Raw genomic sequence first — 9307 nt, forward strand, 5'->3', positions numbered from 1 at the left:
GCAGGGGGGTGTCCCTCTGCTGCTGTTACATCGCGATACCGGCGGCCGCCCGACGCCTTTGCTTGACACCCCCCCCCCCTGCTTTCTCCTTTTGTGTTCGAATCCTCACTTGTTTCGGTGTCGTTGTGCATGATGCGGGGGCCGGGTTGCGGGGGTGGCTGGCAGTGGGACCTCTCTGTGGAGCGATGTCGCGCGGACTGCGGCAACTTGGGCGCTACACAGGGGGCCCGCACCTGGACTTTGCCTGACGAGCCCACAGAAGCAGCTCATTGGACTGGTCACTTAGCTTGGCCAGTGGGCGACTGTCAGATCTGAGCGACCTTCTAATATGCTAGCCGCCGTGCCACCCGCTGCGCCTGCGCCCCGCAGGCGCTGCGCACATGCCCGGTGTGTCGCACCACCACGCACTTTATCACGCCCTCCACCTCGTGGCCCGAGACGCCCGACGAGAAGGAGGCCATCGTGTCAGCCTACAAGGGCAAGATGGCCGCCATAGACTGCATGTGAGGGCCCTTGTGGGGCCGCCTTGCAGCGGCGACCGGGGGGGCACTGGGCACGTCCAAGGGCTTGAGGTCGGCGCCATCAGGCGTCGTGTGGCGTCAGTGTTGGTGGTTTGCAGATGCGCGAAATCGAGGCCAAGTCGTGGGAAACCTCAGGTTGCTGAAGTTTTTAACGGCAGCCTGGAACGATCCAGGCCTGGCTGGCTGGACCGACAGCTAAAAGCAAGCGGTTACTTGCGCTCATCCTGCTTGACCAAGGGCATTCCCGCGTGGTGCCATGAGTCGGCCAGCCGTCTGGTGTGCTTGGCCATCTTTCCAACCAACATTTCGCTTGTCCCGTGCCGCGCTGCATCACAGGCACTTTGACTACGGGGAGGGGGCCTGCCCCTTTGGCACGTCCTGCTTCTACCGCCACGCCTACAGAGACGGGACACTGGCGGTGAGTGGGGCAGGCAGGGAGGGAGGATTGCGCTGCATGACAGGCACCCCCTGGGCGTCTTGGAAGCCGAGGGTGGAGCAAGGCCTTGTGACACCAGTCCTAGCGGTGCCCTGGCGGTTGCTGGCCTGTCCGCATAATCCTTACTTCACCCCTCGCTTATCCCACCGCAAAGCACCCTCCTCCCCCGTGCGTCATCGCGCGCGCGTGATCGTTTTTCTGCGCAGCCGCCGCCGGACTTGCGGCGCGCCGCGGACGAGGAAGGCATGGTGCGCGTGCTGCGGCCCGTCACGCTGTCGTCCTTCCTGGACACGCCAGAGGCGCAGCGGCTGCTCTCGGCGGCGCCGCGGCGGAGGCTCGCGGGGCGGCGGCGGTAGCGGTGTAAGCCCTGCTCGCAACTCGAGTGTGTATTGCCACCAAGCGTGCAGTACGGCTGTGCGGGGCTGCGCCGGCTGCACGCACCCAGCACAGGGGATCACGCCCCGCCCTGCTGACCAGCGCCTGACGAGGGCTGCAGACCTCGAACCTGCCACATTCAGGGCTCTGATCAGCGCACGCGAATCAGCTGCGGTTTTCAAATGAAAGCAGCCGCTGCTTGCAGATCAGGGGGGCGCCCCTCCGACTCGACGCACTTGATCAGGACCTCAGAAGAGCGCTCCGCCAGCAGCTGCTGCACCTAGGCAACACCTCATCAGTCAAGTTGATGGCGTGGAACCATACATGTCGATCATCAAGCTGCCCGTTCAAGCTCTGCCCTTGCCAATGAGCGCAAAATCAGGACACAAGTAATGTGCCTCCGGAGGGTGACACGGCTCGCACTGCTGGGTCACCGCAACACCCCCTGCAGGCTGTGGTGTGGCCCGTGCCAATGACCATATGCGGGCAAATACCGGTACCGAGATTGAATTCTTGACATGGTCGGCGCCCTCCTCCATCTGATGTCAACCGATTGCCGCCCATGATCAGATCTGCACGATGAGCAAGGCGGGAACGAGCAACAGCAAACGGATCGGGGATGAAATAGACAAGCAGGCTAAGAAGGTCAAGGCTGCAGAGGTACGATCGAGATGCTAGCGTGGAGGAGTGTGCAGTAAAGTTTGCAAGGGGTTGAAGGCCTCGTTCTCACGCATATGTTCACGTCGATACGCAGGAGGTGCTCAAGGCCGTCAAGAGACTGGCTGAACAGAGCAAGCACGTCCCCGGGGCAGTGGCAAAGTGAGTGAGGTGCAGCTGCTGCGTAGGCGGCGTTATGCAGGAGGCGCCTTGGGAGACGGTTGGTGGCATTGACGGGACTGATTGTGCGCCATGCTGGGTGCAGCATGCACGCCAGACCACTGCGTTCGCAAGGAAGCACTGCAGCCACCGCCACTGAGCAAGCACGGTCTCCAGACACTGCTCCCTCCTGCAAACCATCGCCTTCCGCAGGACCCTCACTGACTTGAACCTGCCACACGCGTTCAGAGAGGTGCGCATGCACACGAGCAAATGCACACAAAGCACACTGCACAGTTGCAATCGCCAGCCTTTTGTGGCGGCAGCAGCTCGCCTCCACGATGTTCTCAGCGGGAAATCGGCCCACTTCGCCACACTTGAAAGGGCTGCTGCGCGCCGCCTAACACAACCGACGTGTCCAGACCGCATGCCATCCCAACCTTCCAGGTGGTGGATAAGGATGCTGATGCGGTGCTGGACGAAATTGAGGCGGCGATGTACGAGGTGCGGCGCAGCCGCCCGGCCTCCACTCTATTGCCTCCCCTCTTACAGCTCAGGCGCCACCACATCAGCTGTTCGGCGGCAGCAGGGTCGCGTGCCGACGCGGCGCACATTGCTATGATTTGTTATTTGTACCTTGCGGGGCCATCGCGTTGTGAAAGCGAGCGGCTAACGCGCTGCCCAACGCAAAGTGCAGCTATTGGATGGCGCGCCCCCAGCAGCAGCACCGCCACCCCCTTTGTCTCCCGGCCACGCCGCCCCGGCCGCAGGTGGCGGCCACCATCCTTAAGGGGGAGGGGTTTGCATACGAAGTGCCGTCGCGCACGAAGAACAACCAGATGTACGTAAAGGTGGGGCTCAGGAGCACCCACCTTCCGCCGGCTCGTTCGCCGGCTGGGGCCCTTAGCTGTAGTCTGTAGCGGCACCGCCAGGCCAGGCGGTCTGTCAACTTCACATGCTTGATCCCCTCCCCCTACGGCAGCTTGGTATGCAATAAATGGTTTTAACTCATTCCGGAATCGGAGCGAGTGGCAAAAGCAGCGCTGCTCAACGGATCAAGGCTGCAGAAGCGCCGGAGCACAACAACACCGCCGGAGGGATCGGCCCACGGCCCCGCCTGCCGTCAGCTCAACCTGAACCCTGGCCTTGCCCCCCCCCCCCCTCAGGAGCTGGACCGCATTGTGCTGAAGGACAGCAGCAGCAAGCGCGCCTTTGCCAGCACAGCCTCATGCCGCAAGGTGTGATGGTGTGTGTGTGTGTGCGCGTGTGTGTGTGCTTGCACGCACATGTGTGTGTGTGTGTGTTTGTGTGTGTGTGTGTGTGTGTGTGTGTGTGTTGGTGTTGGTGTTGGTGTTGGCACTCGCGCTCATGGATGTTGCATCCTGCGTAATGTGTGTGTGTGTGGGAACATGAGCCTTCTATGGGTTGGGCTGCGCTGCGACCCAAACGCACAGCTGGCTCACAAGATGGCAGCAGCGGTTGCAGTGGCGTGCGGCGTGGACGCAAGCAGCGGGTGGATTGAGTGGGCTGCTCTTGCCCCTCCTGCCGACAGCAGGGGCGAGGACCCAACCAGCCCCAACCGCCACTCCCGCGCCGCCGATCCCCGCGGGAATCATGCACAGACCGCCATCACCACCCGCATTCTGGGGCTGGTTCACGAGCTGTGCAACAAGCGCATCCACGTGACAAAGCGCGACCTCTTCTACACTGATGTCAAGCTGTTTGAGGTTTGTTGACTTGTGCACATGTGTGCATGTGCGTGTTTGTGTGCATGTGTGCATGTGCATGTTTATGTGCATGTGTGCATGTGCATTTTTGTGTGCATGTGCGCGTGTGCGTGTGCGTGCAGTTGTGCGTTTGTCCAGGGGGTCGTAGAGGGACGTTAGGGTATGGAATCAAGGCCTGAGGAGAGTGTGTATGGTGTGGGTATGCACACATGTGTGAGCATGCATGTGTGATTGTGTGGGTTTGATGTGGGTGCGGGTGTGTGGGCACATGCGCGTGCCAGCACGCGCAGTTGGACGCGCATGCGTCTGTGCGCGCGTGTTCCTGATGTTGTCGTGCTTGGTCCAGTCACCTACGGCTGTTGCAGACACCCTCTGCGTACCCCAGCTGTGCGGCTTCCCTGCCTCGCCCTAGCCCCACCATGCACTGGCCCCGTCTCACTCGACCACCCCAACCCAACTGCGCGCCCCACCCCCGCAAACCGTCACTCCCGTCACTCCGCGCCACCCCCACAGGACCAGGGCCAGTCTGACTCAATACTGGACGACCTGGCCTGCATGCTGGGCTGCACGCGCACCAGCCTGCACGGTGCGCCGGCGCCCAGATTGCCGGACCGCAGGGCGCCGCAGCAGGGGCTGCTGCGCACTCGGGGGGCGTACAGCAGCGCGCGCAGCCCCTGGGGGGCGGCCACCATGATTGCAGTCCGAACTCCGCGCCGCGCTGCCTGCAGAGCGCGCTTCACGATGGCGTCCTCCTACTCCTGCTGCTTGGGAGCGCCGCCTGGACGCCTTCCCCGCGCCCCCTTGGCGCCGCCCTCCCTCACACTGTGTTGTGCAAGTCAACTGACCCCCCCCCTATGACGCGCCGCCCCCCCAGTGGTGGCGTCTGAGAAGGGCGTGGTGGTGGGGCGGCTGTCCTTCCGCGAGGACGGGGACTTCATAGACTGCCGCCGCATGGGGGTCGGCGGCAAGGCCATCCCACCAAACATCGACAAGGCGCGCGCACGCGCGCGTCGCGGCGCCGCGCGGCCGCCACAAAGGGTTTAGGGCCGAGAGCCACGCATGGGCTTGCGGTTTGCTCGGCGGCGAGGCGCGGCTTGCAGGGTGGGGGGTCGAGCGCACCCTTCTCACTTGCGCCCTGTTGCGCCCCTTTGGCCGCAAGCCTGCATCCGCGATCCCCCGTTCACAGCAACCACGCGTCGACCCATGCATTTTTTTGGATTGGTTCCAATGACTTCGCACCACTGCTTGCTCCACCCCTTCGGACTGCCGGGCTTGAAACTGCCAGGTGGGGGATATTGCCAGCGACGCGCTGTTCATCCTGCTGGTGGAGAAGGACGCCGCGTTCATGCGCCTCGCGGAGGACAGGTGGGGGCTGCGTGTGTGTGCATGTGCGCATGCATGCATGCGTGCTGCGTGTGTGTGTGTGTGTGTGTGTGTGTGTGTGTGTGAGATGTGTGTGTGTGTGCATGGGTTGCCTGAGTGCGTGTGCTTTGTTTCTGGGTGTGTGGGTGTGTGGTGTGTGAGTGTGTCTGAGTTCTTGCATGCGTAGGTTGTCCGTAGCCGCCCTCTTCCCCACCAATGCTCGCATGCACGGGGCCAAGCGTGCTCATGTGCATCGCCGCACGCGCTGCGCGTCAAGCAGCGGCGCATCACCGCGACGCACCGCCGTGGTGACATGCCGACGAGACCACGACATGGAGTGGCAGGGGGCGGCTTGCCCCCATCGCAACCTCCTCAGAATGGCTTGCTGGCGGCCGCCGCCCCCCCCCCCCCCCAAAATTTAAACATTGGTTTGTAAATGTCCCTCCAAGTGGATGGCCCCCGCACCCCCCCCCAACACACACACACACACACACACACACGCAAGGTTCTACAATACGTACCCCTGCATCATCATAACGGCCAAGGGCCAGCCAGACGTCGCGACGCGGTGGGGTGGGGTGGGGTTAGGGTGGAGTGGGGTCGGGTGCAGCCTGTGGTGGGAGGGCGGGCCTGCCACGACAAGAGGCCGTACACGCCCCTGCACATGCTGCTCTTACCCTGTCTTCCCCCCCCTTCGGTACACAACAGCACCTCGGACTGCACTCGCTTATGGGCCTCACTCACAGCTCCCGTCCTCCTGCATTCTACAGCACTACGCGCCCCTCGTCCAGCCTCGCCGTCTCATCCCTCACCCAGAGTCCTTTCACACCCCCTCCCCTTCGCCGGCCGCACACCCCGTCGGCCAACCAACCCCCCATTCCCCCCCACTCGGGCCCACCCCACCCCACGAGCCTGGGTGGCTCCAAGAGCGACCGAGGGGCGCTGTAACAATGTAACGTGACAGACCAATAGGTGTCGCTAGCGTGCTCGGGAAGGGCTCTACGACCCTGTATACCATGACACTCACCCCCACCTAGCCCAGGCTCATCCTCGAGCCTGTTTTTCAAACCTAATCACCACCCCACCCGCCGTCCTGCTCCCCTCGTTCTATTCCCCATCCCACCCACCACCGACCCTGCTCCCCTCGCCTCGCCACCCGACCAACCACTACCCTGCCCCCCTCTCCCAACCCCACCCGACCAACCACTACCCTGCTCCCCTCTCCTCGCCACCCGTCCCCCACCCAACCCCCAGCCTGTTCCTGCGGAAGCTCAAGGACACCCTCAACCTGCCGGTGCTGGCCCTGGTGGACTCTGACCCCTACGGCCTCAAGATCCTGTCGGTCTACATGAAGGCGCGCAGCCACGATCTCGCATGGGGATCTCTGGGGCTGCCGGGGTCGTATGGGCTGGGGGCGTGTGGGACGGAGGGGGCTGCTCGAGCGTGTGTGTGTGTGTGTGTGTGTGTGTGTGTGTGCGCGCGCGCGCGCAGGCGTGTGTGTGGGTGCGCGTGTGTGCGTGCACGCGTGGCGTGCACATGCGTGCGTGCGGCTTGGCGCAAGCGCGCAGGCGGGGGTGGCGATTGCTGGATGCCCAGGTTCTTGAGGCCCAGGGTTGGCACAGGTTCTTGAGGCCCAGGGTTGGCACATCGCCAAGGCAATCGCACACGTCATGCACCCATGCCGCCGGTCAAAGCCTTGAGCATGCGAGAAGCTCATGCCGCCGGGCTCCTGCACCCTAAGCCCTCGACCCTTGAACCCTGAACCCTGTCCCATTGCACCCTGGCCCGCCGAACCCCACCCATACCCATCCCCAGGGCTCCATGAACATGTCATATGACGCCGCCAACCTGACCACCCCGGACATCAAGTGGCTGGGGGTGCGCCCCACAGACCTGGACCGCTTCAACATCCCGCAGCAGTGCAGGCTGCCCATGACGGAGGAGGACATGAGGACCGGCAGGAAGCTGGTGGGTAGCTGACGGGGCGGGTGGCGGGGTTGTGGAGCGGTCAGGTGGTGGGAAGCGGGCGGGTGGCGAGTGTGTGGGGGCCTTGCAGTAAGGCAGACTGCGTGCGAATGAGGACACTGCTAAGGGGCAAGCTGATCGGCAGCTGGCTGAATTAGTAAGGTCAAGTGGACGCGGCGAAGGTTGGCAGCTAAGGGCTTTGCGATTACGGGGGCTGGACGGGTCCGGCCCGGCAGTTCAAAGGGTGCAACTGAGTTGATCGTGACGTAATTTTTATCACATCAAAGCGACAGTATTGTCTCAAGAAGGTTCAGGCTTCCTTGCAAACAGGTGACACACACCTGGAGTGTCAATCCTGCAACCAAACCGCATGGCTGCAATCCCACGTTGCGGTGCACCAGCACAAACGTCTGTGTGGCCTGCGTACAATGCAGCTGATACCAGCCACAGACAATCCTGACTTGGGCGCGGGATGACGTGGGAGTCACCCGTGTAAATAGTCTCAACCAGCTTTGGTTATCAGGGTGCGGTGCACGCCCCTCCCCGCGACCCTGTTTGATGCCAGTCCTGCCCTCGCAATTCTTCCCGGCAACACACCCTCAAGCTTGCGCCACGAAACACCCAATTTGCCATCAAACACCCCGCCCCCAAAACATGCAACCTCCCTACAGCTGGAGGAGGACTTCATCCAGTCCAACCCGGACTGGGTCCACGAGCTGGAGCTGATGCTGAAGACCAAGGAGAAGGCTGAGATCCAGGCACTCAGCAGCTTCGGCTTCCAGTACCTCAGCCAGGTGTACCTGCCCCTCAAGCTGCAGGAGGGGGACTGGATCTGAGGCTGTGTGTGCTCGTGCGCGCGTGGAGCCGTTTGCGGGTGCTGGTACGAGTGTTGGGGAGGGTGTGCTGTCGGTGTTTTGTACCCGCCAGGCGACACGCGCAGGTGACTGGTATGCATTTCGCATGCGCCATATCCGGCAGGCGTCGCGGACGTGAGGGTGGTGCACGTGGATATTGTCGTCTAGGGGATGTTTTCAAGCTATGAGTATTGTCAAACATGTGATGTAGCGTACAGCTGCAGGTTTCCCACTTTGCCAGGAATCAGGTGTTGGCCTTTGTTTGTGAAGTCATCTGCACATTTCGTTCGCCATCACGATCTTGCTGCATCCATCATGGCCGCTTTGTAACTGCAACCGCTGCATGCGGTGGTCTGCTGTGGTTAGGGTATCCTGAAAGGGAGGCTGTCATGTCCTAGTTGACGTGGATCCACGTTTTTGAAGATAGAAACCAGCCGGGCAGCCTGGTCCCCGCTGAGGTGCGCAATCTGTCTCTTAGGGCGGCGTGGAGTGCACCGATCGATGGTGCGTGCCGTGCATTTTCACGCAGGGCGCTTCTTACCAAGGCGCGATTGCGCTACAATCGTGCCGCCCTCAGCGCACCTGAACAAGTGCTCATTGGTGTCTCGTGAACGAACTAATCGCAGTCAGCTATCATCGACGTTGAAGTATCCCAGGTTGAGCGGCGATTGATCTCCGCGCGGAAAAAAAGTGACTTGACCACGCAGGCGAGTGACGCCAGTCCCGGTCACAGCCTGCGAGTCTTTCATACTGCATTGACCGACGTTGATCCCACGCATTACTTCCAATCAAGGCATTGATGCTTCGTGCTCGCTCCCACGCCCCAGCAGCTGCGACGCGGCCCGCAGCTGCCGCTCGCCCCCCACCCCGCGCTCGTTACATGGGCACGCCCGCACTCGCGCGCCGCATCGCAATAGGCGTATTGATCGGTTCATCGGCAGGCAGCCTCCTGGCCATCCACCAAGACAGGCAGCAGCGGCTGGCGCTGGTCGGCGCCTCCAACTTCAGCAGCGGCGGCGCGTCCTCGGGCGTGGCGACTTCGCCGGCAGACAGCGATATGCTGCGGCAGCAGCCGCGGCCCCCGGGGCCGCCGGGCCAGCAGCCGCCCGGGTCGCGGCCGCGCGCCATCAACCTCCGAGACCTTGGGGAGGGTGCGCGGGGCGTGGTTTTGGGGGCGCCCAGGGGGGGGGGGAGGGTGCGCTGTAGGGAGCGTCAGGGGAGAGTCATGGGTGAAGCGCCGCATCGCAGGTC

At 62.8% G+C, this 9307-nt stretch overlaps 3 protein-coding genes across 3 annotated transcripts; all 3 read left to right on the forward strand.

Annotated features, from left to right (window-relative positions):
- Positions 1 to 132: 132 nt before the first annotated feature.
- MNEG_10676 (hypothetical protein) lies at positions 133 to 1313 on the forward strand (the record flags this gene model as incomplete). The annotated part of the gene is made up of 4 exons (XM_014040850.1): positions 133 to 177; positions 370 to 503; positions 858 to 939; positions 1164 to 1313. The coding sequence occupies 4 exons, from the start codon at positions 133 to 135 to the stop codon at positions 1311 to 1313; spliced, it is 411 nt and encodes a 136-aa protein (XP_013896304.1).
- Positions 1314 to 1911: 598 nt separating this feature from the next.
- Positions 1912 to 8038, forward strand: MNEG_10677 (meiotic recombination protein SPO11; the record flags this gene model as incomplete). Its single annotated transcript, XM_014040851.1, has 13 exons — positions 1912 to 1992; positions 2087 to 2151; positions 2362 to 2401; positions 2596 to 2652; positions 2919 to 2999; positions 3315 to 3386; positions 3771 to 3875; positions 4389 to 4461; positions 4750 to 4913; positions 5161 to 5240; positions 6492 to 6579; positions 7053 to 7205; positions 7874 to 8038. The coding sequence occupies 13 exons, from the start codon at positions 1912 to 1914 to the stop codon at positions 8036 to 8038; spliced, it is 1224 nt and encodes a 407-aa protein (XP_013896305.1).
- An 898-nt stretch (positions 8039 to 8936) lies between these two features.
- On the forward strand, positions 8937 to 9207 carry MNEG_10678 (hypothetical protein; the record flags this gene model as incomplete). Its single annotated transcript, XM_014040852.1, has 1 exon — positions 8937 to 9207. A coding segment is annotated over one exon (271 nt), but the record flags the coding sequence as incomplete, so codon positions are not given.
- Positions 9208 to 9307: the final 100 nt, after the last annotated feature.

Source organism: Monoraphidium neglectum (assembly GCF_000611645.1).
Source record: "Monoraphidium neglectum strain SAG 48.87 unplaced genomic scaffold scaffold02415, whole genome shotgun sequence".
In the NCBI taxonomy this organism is placed as follows: Eukaryota; Viridiplantae; Chlorophyta; class Chlorophyceae; order Sphaeropleales; family Selenastraceae; genus Monoraphidium; species Monoraphidium neglectum.